This window comes from Aulonocara sp. 'chitande type north' Nkhata Bay, linkage group LG23, assembly GCF_057382095.1.
Source record: "Aulonocara sp. 'chitande type north' Nkhata Bay isolate Kocher_YH1m ecotype deep benthic linkage group LG23, A_spYH_male_GT1.1, whole genome shotgun sequence".
In the NCBI taxonomy this organism is placed as follows: domain Eukaryota; kingdom Metazoa; phylum Chordata; class Actinopteri; order Cichliformes; family Cichlidae; genus Aulonocara; species Aulonocara sp. 'chitande type north' Nkhata Bay.
The window spans coordinates 45287691-45304459 of record NC_141365.1 but is presented as its reverse complement, the minus strand read 5'-3'; the positions used below and the strand labels follow the sequence as shown (position 1 = coordinate 45304459).

General features: G+C 39.9%; 3 protein-coding genes across 4 annotated transcripts in view; 2 read left to right on the top strand and 1 right to left on the bottom strand.

The window, feature by feature from the left end:
* The window catches only part of LOC147302753 (NACHT, LRR and PYD domains-containing protein 3-like), a 135532-nt gene that overhangs the window by 76455 nt on the left and 42308 nt on the right, over nucleotides 1-16769 (bottom strand). The gene's annotated exons all lie outside the window — the stretch shown is intronic.
* On the top strand, nucleotides 91-1402 carry LOC147302755 (uncharacterized). The gene is made up of 2 exons (XM_086284483.1): nucleotides 91-105; nucleotides 263-1402. The coding sequence occupies exons 1-2, from the start codon at nucleotides 91-93 to the stop codon at nucleotides 1400-1402; spliced, it is 1155 nt and encodes a 384-aa protein (XP_086140609.1).
* Nucleotides 7275-10875, top strand: LOC147302754 (uncharacterized). 2 transcript variants are annotated; one of them, XM_086284526.1, is made up of 5 exons: nucleotides 7275-7350; nucleotides 7546-7857; nucleotides 9144-9260; nucleotides 9514-9572; nucleotides 10723-10875. In XM_086284526.1, exons 1-5 carry the CDS (start codon nucleotides 7275-7277, stop codon nucleotides 10873-10875), a joined length of 717 nt encoding a protein of 238 aa, XP_086140652.1. The 2 variants fall into 2 exon arrangements, with proteins under 2 accessions (XP_086140652.1, XP_086140653.1); XM_086284527.1 differs by having other exon boundaries at nucleotides 9144-9261; nucleotides 9527-9572.

Genomic DNA, 16769 nt, shown 5'->3' with positions numbered 1-16769 from the left:
CCAACTGACTTGAAAATGAAACTGACAACTGTCCTGTAATCTTACATAGAGAAACCAAATCCTGCGTCTTTGCCTTGACAGACGCCTAAAATGGCTCGAGCTGTGGTAAGTTACCCTTCACTGTGTCTGTTTCTAAACATTAAATCGTGTGAATTTTTAAAGAAAAATCCAACAACAACAATAATAATATGTAACAGAGCAAAACGTCAGATGACTTGAATGTTCCTCTGCAACACAAAGTCAAAGTCTGCCTCCTCCACAGGCAAAGGAGAAGCTCCCACGCTCATCCAGTGCAGACCGTTGTGCTCTGGACAATGAAGTTCCCGCTTTCATGTTCCGACCTATCAGCGCACCTGCATGTGAGCTCCTAAGTCCACCACCTGCTGATGCCAGCTTTCAGTCGAAGGACACAGACAAGATCATGCATCCAGATTTGAAAAACGATCATACATCCCTGGATGATGACGTGACGTTTTTCATGTGTCCTAGCGATGTTCCTCTGCCTCCGAGACCTCCACCCACTGCAGAGTTAGGTCTCTGCAGAAAGCGCAGATATTCTACTGCTTTTTCTGTTAATGATGAAGAGGAACATTTGATGCCCAAACGCATGAGGCTGATGAGTTCTGATGTACCAGTTTCTTCAAATCCTCCACCTGCTGATGCCAGCTTTCATGCAAAGGACACTGACAAGATCATTCATCCAGATTTGAAAAACGATCGTTCATCCCTGGATGATGAAGTGATGTTTTTCATGTGTCCTACTGATGTTCCTCTGCCTCCGAGACCTCCACCCACTGCAGAGTTACGTCTCTGCAGAAAGCGCAGATATTCTACTGCTTTTTCTGTTAATGATGAAGAGGAACATTTGATGCCCAAACGCATGAGGCTGATGAGTTCTGATGTACCAGTTTCTTCAAATCCTCCACCTGCTGATGCCAGCTTTCATGCAAAGGACACAGACAAGATCATGCATCCAGATTTGAAAAACGATCATACATCCCTGGATGATGACGTGACGTTTTTCATGTGTCCTAGCGATGTTCCTCTGCCTCCGAGACCTCCACCCACTGCAGAGTTAGGTCTCTGCAGAAAGCGCAGATATTCTACTGCTTTTTCTGTTAATGATGAAGAGGAACATTTGATGCCCAAACGCATGAGGCTGATGAGTTGGGATGTCTCTAAGTCTCCAGCTGCTGAGAAGGAGTATGTTTGCTTTACGTGTCCTGAAGACAAGAGGTCTGAGTTACCTCTCAGCTCCCTCCAAGGCCATCCACCATCACAGGTCAATAATAATGACACTGACCAGTGTACCATTCTGCTGCCTCCTGAAATCCCAGTACCTCCAAGTCCTGCCCCTGTTGGAGTTCTAGAAACTGTTGATTTTCCTTTTGTTGATAATTAAATACATGTTTGTGGTAATAAATACATTTTTGAGCAAATACGTGTTGAGATGATTCGGTTGATTATGATGGTTATAACTCTCCAAACAGTATTATTCCTAATAAGATCTTTACTTTTTATACTTATTTTCTCCATGAACTATTTTGATGTCTGTTTTGAAGATCCACTCATATCATGACAGTATGCTTATTCTCAGTAGAGTGTATAGCCACATGTGAACAAATAATAAATTAAAGTCACTCATTAACAACTTACCACATACGCCGGAGCTGAATTCAAGATGTAAGCAGACGTTTCACAGATATCTTGGTTGTCTTTCCATTTCCTACACTAACAGTATCCTGAGAATTGGCTTATAGAGCTGATATAAAGGTGAAATTTGATGACTTAATCGAAGCATCATCAGCTTAAATGCAAATGAATCCACTGTACTTGAGATAACCTAACACTGACCATGAACGCCACAATCACTGTGCGCCAGTCCAACACAGTGCTTTACTGTGAACTCACCACAGTACTGCAAACTAAAGTGTTTATCTTCCAGTCCAATCCAATCCATCTTTATTGAGAAAGCACTTTAAAAAACCCAGGACAAAACCAAAGTGCTGTACAGTAAATGAGTTAAGAACAATAGAATAAAACATAACAGTAAAAAAATAAAACACATAATACATAAAAAATGTAAACAGCCCTATATTTCAAAACAAGATAAAACAGCAAAAATAAACTAAAAAACTCAAACTAAAAACCAACATCTTACAAGGTGTCAAAGGTCAGGGTGAAGAGATGAGTTTTCAGGAGTGATTTAAGAACAGGCAGAGAAGAAGCCTGTCTAATCTCTAAAGGCAGATCGTGTCACAGTTTCAGAGATGCTGCAGCAAAAGCATGATGTCCTCTAAGTTTACGCTCAGTCCTGGGAACATTCAGGAACAGCTGATCAGCTGACCTGAGACAGCGGGTGGGTTTATAAGACTGTGGCAGCTCAGAGAGTTAAGATGCAGCTAGGTCATGGAGAGCTTTAAGAGACATTAATACCAATAAGCTGCTAACATGATGTTGTATTTTATTTACATGTCTGTTTTAGCACTTTAACATTTGCATCTGTCTAACTGGCTAACCATGCAAGACTATTGTAAGCATTGCTCTGTAATAGTGCGACATTTTGGACCCCAGGAGGTCCTTCTGTATCTGCACGATGTTTGACCTGCAGTCTTTATAGCCGCCTATGTATATTCTTTTAAACCTTTTTATTGTTTTTAAATGATAGTTACGGACCAAATGTTAAACTATATAGTTGAATATATAGTTAAAGTGTTTCTCTAGATACAGAGAAAGGTTTTACATCAAAAGGTCATCTGTCTGCATATAAAACAGAAGCTTTCATGCAGATGCACTTCCTGTTTAGAGACTTTGAGGTTTAGGTAGTGACGGGGGTGATTTACTGAGCGTGTAAGTTTTCCTCCTGTCAACACACTCTACAATGCCGCCCACATGCCACTCCTGTCCAGTCTTGAAAGCAAAACATGTATGTATAGTATAAAATGGTGAAATGCTGATTTCCATGTTTCAATTGAATCACTTGATTGTAATCAATTGATTGCAGAGACTTTTGTCAAGACCCTATAGAATCAGAAGTCCCGTGAACATGCACTAATAAAAGCTGCAGTTGTAATAGGGGATAAAGTAGTGTGCACAATGTGTGTTTGGATAAGATGTCAGTAATGCATTCACATTAAAATCACAGGGTTTCTTTCTTTTTCTTATTTTTCTTACATATCATGTAAAAAAAAAACACCCCTGCAGCATTTTTTCTCTGCCACAGATTTAGGAGCGGAAGAGTCCAGCATTTCAACACCTGTGCAAATGTTAGTTTATTTGATAGGTGCATCAGTAGTAATTATTTAAATTAGAGTTTTCAGCAGTGTTGTTGTATTTACAGCAAAGTGCCTGCAAAGTGTAAAAACTAATTAACTGATGATACTAGACCCTTAAAAGAGATAAACACCACTAGTCAAGTCATAATGGCTACTTACAAATACATAACCACTCAACACAACCCACACAGTGATCTAATGCACAAAAACAAAGGAGACTTAAACTGGCTGAATCAATTACTGTAAAGAAAACATGGAGGAAGGCTTCCTGTGGTGTCTGTCTGCAGTATAGGTCATAAACCTGCCTCCTGCATTACAGCAGACAGGTCAGGGGTCAAATGAAAAGCAAAATGTTTACCTCAGATTAGGGATGCACCGATACCACTTTTTTGAAAACGAGTACGAGTACGAGTACTTGCATTTCAGTACTCGCCGATACCGAGTACTTAATAAAAACACGATTTAAATTTACAGGTAACAGCTTTAGTCCTATAATTTAACAACAAACAAACAAGGGACTGGTTTGGAATTAAGAACATTTATTTAAAATAAAAGCATGTTGTATGCAACATATTACAGAATAAATAATTATAAAAAAATGTAAACAGTGACAGTGCAACTCAAGTATTTTTCAGTTTATTTTAAACTCTGCTGCTTTGGACAACACAAGGGGCATTAATAAACATCTTTGCCATTTAGTGCACAATATGTGAATAAACTAACAACATCCACTGACATAGAACTGTGGCAGTCAGTGCAACTGAGGTAGGTATTAACATCAAGTCTAAGATGACTCACTAAATGGAGAGAAACAGTGAGTGGCAGGGTTTTTTAAGAAAAGTAGCTTTTCTGCATCATCAGCAGTCAGACTGTTTCTGTTTTCATCTATAATGTGTGACACTGAGCTAAAAAGCCTTTCACTGTCCACACTGCTACATGGGGCTGAGAGCTATTTACAGGCTATTTTAGCCAAAGTGGGGAACCTGATTTTGTTGACACCCCAGTACTTCAGAGGACTGTCTTCACGAGGGCTTGGGGCCTCTCCGAGGTATGTGTCGAGCTCAATGGCAGCACCTGCTGCCAGCGGCAGCCTGGGCCTTGAGGAACAGTTTAGCAGGAGGTTCTGCAGCTTCTGCCCGACTCCCCTCTGCCTCACCTCTAGAAGCTCCTGCTTCAGGTGCAGCTTGGCCTCTGGAGCAGTGTTGTTGGAGAAGAAGCGATCTTTATACCTGCACAAAATTCATAAATGTATTAATATGTGGAAAAATAGGACTGATGTCATGTAATACGTGCTCTTCCAGCGTGTCTGTATGTCCTGCTGCAGTCTCTTTATTGGCTGGTTGAGCTGTCCCTGAATGTCCTCGAGGCGGGAGTAGGCTAAGGCGGAATGTTTAAAATGCCCAACTATTTTCCGTCCCACTGCTTTAGCATCAGCTATGCTCCTCTGTGCTAATAAGCGTGGGTAAATAAGCGTGGGCAAACTCTTTGTACTCGTTGTCGTGTTGGGATTTTAGGTGCTTGATTAAATTACTTGTGTTAAATGCGCTACCTTTTGAGCCTCCTCTGGACAATTTCGATGAGCATAATTTGCAGTCCGCCTTTGTTTTCGTGTCTTCGTTCACTTTGAAATAGTTCCACACGGCTGACTTGTCTCGCCTCGCCTTCCCCCAGCTCTGAGATGCAGCCGGGGCCTGTGGGGCGGGCACTCGGCGCCTGTGATTAACCCCTTACATGCCGCTCAAACATAGACAGGTCTCAGACCGTGGTATCAGTCCTCGGTATCGGGGAACTTTTCACGAGTACTTTAGAAAATGCGGTATCGAGGCCGATACCAGATACCGGTATCGGTGCAACCCTACCTCAGATTAAATATTTCCCAAAGTAAATTGGACTGAACTGGCCAGTTAAATACACGAGGGGATAAGAATAGAAAAAAAATATATCTAAAAACAAAGAATGAAAACCAACTATTAATTTAATACTTAAGTCTGTGAAGGTTCTCAGTCATCCAGGTCATCGTAGTCTAAGGAGCTTGGAAGGAAAAGCGTCTGGACTTCTTGAGTTGCTTGAAGACGTTTCACCTCTCATCCGAGAAGCTTCTTCAGTTCTAAGGGTCAATGGTGGGGAGTCCCAGACTTAAAACCAGTGAGAGTTTCCCCCCAAAGAGGGACAAAGGACCCCTGATGATCCTCTACCTAATCACATGAGCCAAGGTGTGAAAGCGGGTGTGGGTCCTAATCAGCCAGGGTTTCGGGTGAGCTCATTGTGAAACCTGGCCCCACCTTATCATGTGATTTCCTGAGGTCAGATGGCCCAGGATGTAAATGGTCTGAGATCCCTTCCCAGACGCCTTAACGTCCAATGAAAACAACACATCATTTTCTCTCCAGTTACCCTCAGCAGTCCAACAGACCTCCAGCACCAGTAAAACATTAACCAGAAATTGTTTATGGGACATGTGTCGTTATTTATGTTTGTGGAAATGTGCATTAAAATTAAAATAAAGATGCTGGTGTCTGACGTTACTGACTTCCCAATTGTGTGGCTTCTGGTGTGGCCTTCACAATTCAATTTTCAATTCAATTTTATTTTCTCAGCGACAAATCACAACAATATTATAAGGCAGACCCTACAATAATACATACAGAGAAAAACCCAACGATCATATGACCCCCTATGAGCAGCACTTTGGCGACAGTGGGAAGGAAAAACTCCCTTTTAACAGGAAGAAACCTCCAGCAGAACCAGACTCAGGGAGGGGCGGGGCCATCTGCTGCGACTGGTTGGGATGAGAGAAGGAAGACAGGATAAAGACACGCTGTGGAAGAGAGACAGAGATTAATAACAGGTATGATTCAATGCAGAGAGCTGCATTAACACACAGTGAGTAGGAAAGGTGACTGAAGAAGAAATACGCATTGCATCATGGGAATCCCTCAGCCACATACACCTGTTGCACTACACAACAAATGCAAGCATGTCAGTTTTATTCATTTTATGCTCATCTTCGTACAAATTTTAAAGGTAATGCAGTCAAAACTTTGTAAGTATCTGAGTGATTGGATGAAGCGGTTTGATGACGTAACACGTATTAGATTATAATATTATTTTATGCCATGTTAGACCCCTAATTAAAGATGGTGAATTATTATGTAGTTTTAGTTGGCATTATTCTCCTGAATTAGAAGAAGCTGATAACTATTGCATTAGTTAAACTGATTTGCATTACATTAAACTGCTGACTTGTTGTGAATGAATGATATTGTTTTATGATGCATTATACTGCTGAGTTATAAGAAATACTGTTCGCAGAAAGTTATTGTCTTATTTGTCTGATTAGAAGAGAACAGAATATACTGGAGTTTTCTGCCCCATCTCAGCAGGAGCAGATAGACGGGGAGCCAAGGTCGTAGCTTAGGCGCTGTGTGAGAGAAAGCATGTGAATGTTTAGGCTTTTTATGATAAGGTGGAGGCACCAGAGGCTATAAGAGTTTGAGCAATGCTCCACCATTTTGAGATCTGAGGCTGTCTGCATCAGTGCCCATCTCCCACGCGTGTGTTCATTAAAATCATCGTTTGACTCAACCCGACCGGACCAGTGTTGTTATTGTGGTTTTTCCTCTTGTCTCCATCCCCAATATTTTGAACCATAACACACGCTATTTTAGTTTAAAATGCTTATAATGTTATGATAAATGGTAGTTTTGTTGTTACTTTTACAATATTATCCATCCTTCAGCTTCAGCGAACATGACAGTTAGCAGTGTAATAATTCCTCTGTGATAAAGAAAAATTAGCTTGTTTTCTTTTTGTGTGGGAGCTCGCACAGTGTTTCAACTTTACAGCCTTTTAATATGAAAGTCCTGTCAGTACACTTCCTTTTTACATCATTTCACACTTGCCCCGTGAAGGGCAACAGTCTGATGTCTGCTTAGCCAGGAAAGCTTCAGCTTGTTTCTTTCCGCACATCTTCCTCTTCACTGTCGGTGGCTCACAGACATGTTAACAAGCATGGACGTATCAAAACTTTGCTTGATTTTGCTGTTACCACTAGCTGTGTCCCATGATGCTGAAGGTAATACAAGGAAACTATTTTCATTATGCATTATTAATATTTTTAAATTTATAACCTCCTTGCTTTTAGTTTAAACTAAACACATTATTATGGGATTAAAAAGATGGTTTAACATTCACAAAATATAGAAACTAAAGTCCTCTCTGACACAGGCTGAATCTTGTATTTACCGTATTTTGCTGTCCCTGTTTACAGAGACTGTTGTGAAGACAGTCAGGAGAGAACACGATGTCACTCGGATTTGCAACAAGGAAAGTCAGACTACTATTGTTTTGATTATCTGTAAGATCAAAAGACAGAGGGACACAGGAGGAGAGTGTCATCTGCTGTATCGACACGGAGAGAACGTTACTCAGGAATGTGACCCCAGGTTCTCAATAACAAAAGAAAATCAGACTGCCTTTCTGGAGCTGACCAGTTTAACACCAGCTGATAGTGGGAACTTCACCTGTGAGTGTACAAACACTGAAGGGACATATATTGTCCATATCAGTGTCACTGTGGAAGGTAAATGCATTTTGGTTTCTTTATCTGACACAGTTATTCAGCACTGTGTTAGCATTGTATTGACCTGCTTATGTGTTTTTTATTCTTGTAATTTGTTCATTTCTTTTCTTCTTATTTTCACTGACAGCAGTTTAAATACTCTCACTGACTCATTTATCAGGTACATCTTTGAACCGAGTTGGACCACCTTCAGCCATCAAACATGTCTTCATTTTTTGTGGCACAACAAGGCGCTAAAAACATTCCTCAAAGATTCTCAAGACATATTGAAATTACATCATCACACAGTTGCTGCAGATTCGTCAGCTGCTCTTACTTGAAGCAAACTTTCCGTTCCACCACATCCCAAAGGTGCTCTGCTGGATTGAGATCTGGTGACTGCGCAGGCCGTACATGATTTGAGCGCCGTGACATGGTGTGGTATCCTGCTGGAAGCAGCCATCAGACGATGGGTATTTTTTGGGCATAAAGACATGAATGTGGTCAGCAACAACCTTCAGGCAGGCTGTGGTGTTTAAATGATGCTCAGTGGTCACTACAGGGTCCAAAGTTTGCAAAGAAAATCCTTCACAGAGCATTACACCACCAGCAGTCTGAACTGTTAGAAATCAACTCATCGGGCAAGGCATCGTTTTTTTAGTCTTCTGTTGTCCAGACTTGCAAACTGTAGCCTCAGCTTGCTGTTGTTAGAGGACAGCAGTGATATCCAGTGTGGTCCGCTCTGCCTCAAGGTTTGATGTGTAAACAGCATTTTTACCCAGAGAATCACAGCTCACTGGATATTTTCTATTTTTCAGACCATTGTCTGTGAACAGAGATGATTGTGTGGGAAAATCCCAGCAGATCAGCAGTTTGTGAAGCACTGGGACCAGTAACATGTGCCATGTTGCTCTGTTTGAGCATTGATTTGCTGACATTTTATTATTTTATTAACCTTTATTTAACCAGGAAGATGAAGCTGACATGTGATCGACAAATGAAATGAACACTGAAATATTTGTGTTACACCCTGAACAAGTATACCTCATAAAGTGGCCAGTGAATGTATATAAGCAGTTGGACCAATTTCAGTTCATAGTAATATTCAGAAAAGATGCAAAAGAAGAAGAAGAAGACAAAAGAAAAGAGCACAGTGACAATATTTAAAGCTCTGTGGTTATAAAACTGGGGTTTCATTACTTCACTCAGAGTTTCAGTAGACGTAAACTGTGTTTGATTTGTGTTTTGATTTCCAGGAAATGAAAGTAAATGATTTTACTGACAAATGCATCTTTTCAATGATTTAGACACAAACGAGGCGCACACTTCAGCAGACAAATCTTTTTCCGTTTATCTGCCCGGTGTTGTGATCATCTTTATAACTGGAGTTATTGTGGGATTTATCTACTGGAGGAAAAGTAATGGGTGAGACTATTTTTGCTGCAGTAATTCAAAGATGATATAGATGTAGAGAAAGTAAAAGGAAACATCGCATTTCAATAAATGAGAATTCGCTGTATGTTAAACATCATGTCTAGAATGAACACTTTTTATCCTTCCAAAAATAATTATCATTATTAAGAGAGAAGATAATATAAATGTAGATGTTCTTACTTGATTTTTCTCTGTTTGAATGTGAATAGTGTTACACTAATGCTGACATCCTTTCTTATCAACGTGGCTGCTTAAGGTCAGGAACATCTGGAGTGTCTGTACCTGAAAATCCCAACGGTTTGGTGAGCAATTTATTGCTACGATCTACAGCAGCTAGTTAAAAGTTTGCCAGTAACCCTTTAAAGCCGGTCGGAGCTGGCACGCTCCGTTTTGCGTAACTATTTTTAAATCCCGGTAGCACTGCAAACACACAAGCTAGCGCAATCACTTTTTTTGCATATGACACCAGCGGAGTTGTACTTACATCTGATGCCATCAGCTTGTCCTCGGTCACGGTTTCCTTCCACATAAAGCTTTGCAAAAACTGCATAAAAAGTACTTGCAGGAACAAAAACATAATATTCCAGAAAACTTTGCCGATCCGATCAGCTGTTTGTAACACTTCCTACATCCATCAACTATCGCATGTCTGCAATGACCTGCCCGAAACCGGAAGTGACATCATTTTGCAGAAATGTAGTTTTTTACCATCAGGGCCTTATGAGCCTATACTGGTGTTTTTAAAAGTTATGTTTGACTTTATGACTTTCTGTGTCGTTTCTGGGATGCTTAGAACTCATATTGCACTGCTGGAAATAGTTTATTTTGATGATTAATTTTGCATTATAATATTTATTTTTGTTTTTCCTGCATTATATAAAAATTGGTGTATTTCAGAAATAAAACTATGAAGACACTCAAAATAAATTTCCTGTGGTGGGAAACTATGTTGTGCAACTATTTTGTATTTACAGTTTTGAGAGATAAGCCTCTTAAATTTCTCTAACTAGAAATATATGTTAAAAAACAAAAACGATTTTCAATTTTTTGGTAGTTTATTGCATTTTTTTGCAATTTATGTAATTACTGTGCACTTAATGCAGACATATTATTAGAATTTGGGCTATAATGGTTGTATTGATGTATATCAACTTGAAATGCTCCCAAAAATGGCACTACAGCATGTAAAAATATAATATGAGCTCTGGCAGACTTGGTAAAACATGTACATTTATGTTTTAGGATGTTACTTATATAGATAATTACAGATTATTGTTATAATACTATTAGTGCCAACTTCAGTGTCCTTTATTTTGTGAAGAAGCTCTTACAGAAATGAGCAGAAACATTAAATAATCCAGGCAACAGATGGAGAGATTTAAAGATCAATAGAGTGTGTGGGTAGACCGGGTTGAACTTGATTAATACCTAAAATATTTCACTTTTCTAAAGGATGACGATGAGCCAGATCAGCCCTATACAAACCTTCAGCAGCCATCGAGTGATTCCTACCAGACTATCATCTCAGTGAACCATCAACACGACAACAAGACACGCTCAGCAAGAAGCACAGGAACTGTGGGAGTGGATAATAAAGCTCTATGAAACATTTTAAAGTATATAAAACTTTAGGTGACATACTAATATAATAATATTCATATATTATAATAAACGTCCATCTTTTCACACTGGATAGTTGTTTCCCAGTAATGGAGACCATTCAGTCATAATACTCCAACTCAGGCTCTCAGATTTAATACAATACAAACACAATAAACTGTGGCAAACATGACTCTTTGTATCAGACTAGTTTTGTTTTTGAACAAACATCTCATCATAATTTGAACACAATGTCCATCCAGATAAACAGAGAGATCAGTCTGGCTTAAACAATGTTGGTGGTTTACCTTCTACTGTCCTTCCACTTTTATGCACTTCTATTTTAGACATAGTAAAAGTTTCAGTGTAGACACAAGAGGTGAAATAAGGAGGGTGCAAGTCTTCCTGCTTTCACTATAGTCTACCTCACACTGTCAGCCACAGTTACTTCCTCACCAGCATGACTGCACGGAAACTCTGCTTTCTCCTGCTTCTGCTTGTGGTTTTTAGCAGTGAAGGTAAATATATATAATTAAAAAAGAAAAGCTGTAAAGCCAGGTGTTTAAGAAGAAAGCTTTAGTTAGGTTAGTGAAATAATATATGTGATTGATTTTCCCACAACAACAAATATATAGAAACTATAATCCCGATTTTGTTTCATTTTAACTGGAACAATTTATAGAGACTCTTGTGAAGACAACTGGAAAGAAACCCGATTCCACTCAAATATGCAGCAAAACAACTCTGAATATTACTGTGATGATACTGTGTGAGATCAGCACAGAGAGGAGCCGAGGAGAACAGTGTCGTCTGCTCTATCGTTACGACCGAGGCTTTATTCATGGCTGTGACTCCAGGTTCACACTGATCAAAGAAAATGAGACTGTGTTTCTCCACCTGCTCAACTTAACATCTGAAGACAGTGGGAACTACACCTGTGAGTGTGGATTTCGTGGTGGATTGTATGTTCTCCATCTCAGTGTGACTGTGAGAGGTAAAAACATTTTCTATTTATACCCACACCGCAGATTCAAGGTGGATGTTTGGAACTGCGTTAACACTTTCTTTTCTGTCATACATGGTTTGAGGTCGTCATTCCCGCCTGCAGCGGATTAATGAAAGGTTTCAGTCAGGAGATGAACATCTGGAATGTTTTTAAGCTGTTCTTCTGGCTAATTTGTTTAAAATTTCATTATAAAACTGCTCCAATCACAACTTTGGTGTTATTTCATCAGTGAAATGTTTGAATGATGCAATTGTAACTCTAATGTAATGAAAAGATAAACATGTTTTCCACTTTAATATAACAGGCTAATGCAAATTTCGTGACTTTTCATGTTTTCAAAATGAAGTTTTTTTTGTGTGTGTGGCAACATTCAACAGACGATGGAGATTCTTCTGGCATGAAGTTCATGGCTACAGTTCCCATCATTTCTGCTGCTGCTTCACTCATCAGTGTGGCTGTGATAACCTGTGGTTACAGCCTGAGGAGAAATCCTCGCAGGTGAAAACTTTTACTGACGCACTCATGAAATGACCCTTTGAAATCACTTGAGCACATTACTGCATACAGCAGCCACTGTGGTGTTCAAAGTATCTCATAGGTTCTTTTCAAACACCACACATTAGTTGTAGACATAGCTAGTCTTGTTTTTGAGGTATTTTTCACCCCATGACCTCTGATGTTTTTATCCTAACAGAGAAAACAGATCAGGTCTAACTAACTTAACAGGATCTGAAACTCGCCAGATGTTTGTGAGTTTTCCATAGTTCTGTTTTACACTTAATTGTGCCGAGGCTGCAGTGCATTATGTCTGTTTTTAAGCTGCACTTTAATTAAATGTAAATGACAGTGTAAATTGTTGTTTAGGACAAAGAGGACCGCTACATGAGCCTTCATCGGCAAAACATCGATGTCTACCAAACTATCTCCTCCGGTCGCCTTCATCATGATGCTGAGGCCACTGCATGTCACAGTCATGTACAATAATAATCAGAGATGGAGTTTTTACCCTGACTACGTGATCTATAAAACTATGATGCTAGACATGCTATCTATAAAAGACACTGACATTTTAACTTGCCAGCATCATGTGTACTGTTAGTTTGTTTTGCACTGAAAAAAGAGAAAAATATTAACGTCCAGTAAAACTTGTAATTATGTTGTGAATGAATTGCCTTAATTCATGGCTTTTAACACCATTTAATTTCTGTTTTTTATCTGGTTTGAACGTTGAAAATCCTGCCACTTGGCTCTGTGGCCTCTGCCACCATTATGGTTTTTGCTATACTGGTCCACTTGATAGTCATATTTGATGATGATTTTACTTTATTTTGAGTCATTAGAATCAGAACGGGGGTCAGGAAAGAAGAAAAAAGATAAGCTGGGGAGAAAGTTAACAGAAGAAGAGGGAAAAATAGAGAAGAAGAGAAATAGATGGAGAGGAAGAGAGAAAACATACTGAAAATCTATTTCATCATCTGCTGAAAAACACAAGGAAAAACCAACACAGTGGGGAACCCACAGCAACAACCAATAATATGCAGTAAGTAGGCTAGTAAGTAGTAGTAAATAATAGATATTAAATGTTACTGAGCAGTAAATGGGCCCAGAGGGCCGAGACCTGAGGGCACCCCACCCGCAGCACAGGCCCAACAGAGCCAGGGGGCCGGGCCCCACCGAGCAGCCGCCCAGAGTGAGCCACTAAACACAGAGAACCACTAATGCACTGTGGGTGGGGGCACCAGCTACTGGCAGGAAGTGTGGTGGGGGGAAATAATACGTGACTATTTTTATGTGGAGTGGAATTAAACTGCCATAGAATATGCTTGTGGTGGATTTGACTCAACACAAGCGTATTGTCAAAGTGTTCTTTGGCATGCATCGAGGCAGTTTCTCAGATACTGAAGTGACTTGAGCAGAGCCAGTTAAAGCCTACTGTGCTTGAGTGGGCAGCTCAAGTTTCCACGTGGAAGGTTTAGTGAGACAAAGACAGGAAGTTAAAGCTGCTGACTAATAATCTGCAGGTTCCTGATTTGAGTCTCTGTTAAGAGGATGGTGTCTCTGAGATAATTGCTTTTGTGCATCGATAAATAAACAGGGAAATAAATGAATAGAAAAAAGCATCCGAGCGGATGTGCACCGATGGTGTGCCCACTGGTCTTAAAGTGCCTTTGCGCCCCTTACCATTTATGGAGGTCCCATTTGGGCACATTGGCATGGACCTATAGTGTACATGGATGTTGCTTTGTATTAGTTCTGGTATATTATACAACACAATAACATGATGCAGTGCTGCTGTGCAACATTTCTGCAAAGAGTGTGGTGCAAGCAAGGAAGATAAGATAACTCTTGCACAGTCATACCTAGTACAATAATACAACAAAATTGGAAACTGTCCCACCATAACACAATCATTTAGATACAATATTGGACTTTGTTTACATGTAACTGCACAAATAGAATTTAGAAATGTAATTATTGACAAGAGTGAACAACCACTTATAATGTAATCTACAGCTGTGACCAAACAGCTAGATAGAGAATCAGAAGTGTTGTGTTTTCTACAAAGTTTGCTGTTTCAGTGAGAGTCATATGTCATATCATTTCAAACAGTGGCGATCCAGAAATGTTGTACAAACGAGTAAGACTAACTATAGACTTTAGCCAAAGTTGTTAAGTTAGCTAAAGAGTTGGGATTGTGTGTAAGGCATAAATAAACCTAAAATGCAATGTTTTGGACGTTCTTTGGCACATTTCCCTACTGTAGGGGTCTCTGCAAGCATACGGGGCTCTGAGAGGGAACAAGATGACAACGAGGAATTCTACTGGAAACAGTCGATCATGTCTGTCAAAGCTGAATTCAGGGCAAACTAGGCTAAATTAGTGTTTTTAGCTAACAGCTACAGTAAGCATAAAAGTGACTGTTGGGCTATTATTTGTTAACAGGGGCGATTTTAACCCATTTTTGGGGTGCTTTGGTTCATTTTTGGGGTGCTTTGGTTCATTTTTGGGGTGCTTTGGTTCATTTTTGGGGTGCTTCAGCACTTACTTACTTTTTTTTGACAATATTTCCTGTTTGTGTGACACACTACTAAAAATATAAAAGGCAGAACTTGGTTGAGAGGTAACATTTTAACAACAAAAGTATCCATAATATTTTTTAATATTTTGTAATAATTTATTTGTAATAATTTATTCTGTTTCAGGAGTGTTTTTATGCATCTGTATTATATTATACAAACACATTAAAAGTGAATCTCTGTCCAAAATATGCACTCAGTTTACTTCTTACTCACTATGAGCATCATTCATTATTCTCCTCCAGTAATTAAGGTTAGGATATGTATTTTTTTTATTCCAATCCATTCTTCTTTGGCAGCATTTAAATAACCTTGATCAGAATTGATGGTTTTGTTACAGACTTTTCAAAAAAGTGTTTTGCTTTTTTTTCACAAATGTGGGATTAAATTGTTAAAAAGTACAAAACAGTGATGTCATGTTTTGTGACGAGGACCCAGGCACAGAGAGACTTGATGGATTTAATAATCTTTTTATTTAATAAAGAAATTTGCAGACGTGCACAGAGACGGTAAAATTATGATGACTGATAAAGGAGACGAAGACAACAGACGATGAGGACAGGGAGGATGCAGGGACAGAGACGGGGAAGAAGTCTCATTGTGACGAGTAAAGTGTATCTTGGCTGGCTGGGCAGCTCTCTGGGTGCTCAGCCCCCCGAAGCTCTGATCCTAGAATCCTCCCTGAATTGTGTTAATACAGTATGTCAACATGAAAGCATAACTGTACAGGGTGGGCCAGTTATATGGATACACCGTAATAACATGGGAATGGTTGGTGATGTTAAAGTCCTGTTTGTGGCACATTAGTATATGTGAGGGGGCAAACTCCTCAAGTTCGGTGGTGACCATGGTGACCATTTAGAAGTCGGCCATCTGATACCAAATGATACCAAAGAAGGCAAAGTAAATAATTTTTAAAGGTAAATGTAGAGGAAACATCAAACGTTGTCACGGCTGGGGCAGCAGTCGTGTGGTGGAGTGAATGAGGACCAAGATGCAGACGGCGGTGGAGATGCGAGTGGAGATTTATTTACAGTGAAAATAACAAAGGTGAGGGAAGAAGTGAACATCAACCTAAACTGGGAAGAACTAACAGACAAAGCAGAAAACATGAGGGCAGCAGGGAAACACAGAGATGACACGAAGAAGGAAGAGAGACGTGGAGAAACACCGATGGACACGGAGACTTTTCACCTGTTCCTTTTGTTTGAAGTGGCCGAACTTGGCCACAGTAGGACGTGGTCTCCCGGTCGCAGCCCGCATGGGGCCGATGCGATGCACTCTATCAAAGGCGATGTTCTTCACCGTGTCCTCCAGCAGCTTCAGGTGGGTTTTGATGAAGGTTTTGCACTCTGAGCCTTCTTCATCACAAGATCCTGGAAGCACTGATCAATGTAAACTTGGAGAGCCTCTAAACTCTCCCCGTTGTTCTCCAGGGTGTTGGAGATGATTTAGACAAATATTGTTAGTTAGAAGACTATTGATAAGTGTATTTGGTAATACTGAAGCTTAAAGGAATTTGTTCAATTCTAAACTACCATTCGCTTTAATTTTCCGCCAAAATCTCCGCGTCTGACGTCAGTTACAACATGAGTCGCTTACCTCTGTCACTCTGAAGTCACATTGAGTTTTCCTCACTGACTGTTTTAGACAGGATTGTGGGAGCAACACAAAAAGCAGCTTCAGCTGGAAACACACAGTTTAGTGTCTTTGCTGCTCGCTTTAAGTCACAATAAACAGGAAACTCATTGTGTCTCATGTCAGAATCACTCATATACAGGAAAGGAAGAGGCGGAGCTTATTTCCTGCAGGGAGAG

Bases quoted from the DNA above. Each gene is read 5' to 3' on its own strand.
- LOC147302754 (XM_086284526.1), top strand. From the start codon at position 7,275: ATGTTAACAAGCATGGACGTATCAAAACTTTGCTTGATTTTGCTGTTA. The intron at 9,261-9,513 runs GGTGAGACTATT...TTTCTTATCAAC, and splicing joins CTACTGGAGGAAAAGTAATG to GTGGCTGCTTAAGGTCAGGA. The intron at 9,573-10,722 runs GTGAGCAATTTA...ACTTTTCTAAAG, and splicing joins CTGAAAATCCCAACGGTTTG to GATGACGATGAGCCAGATCA.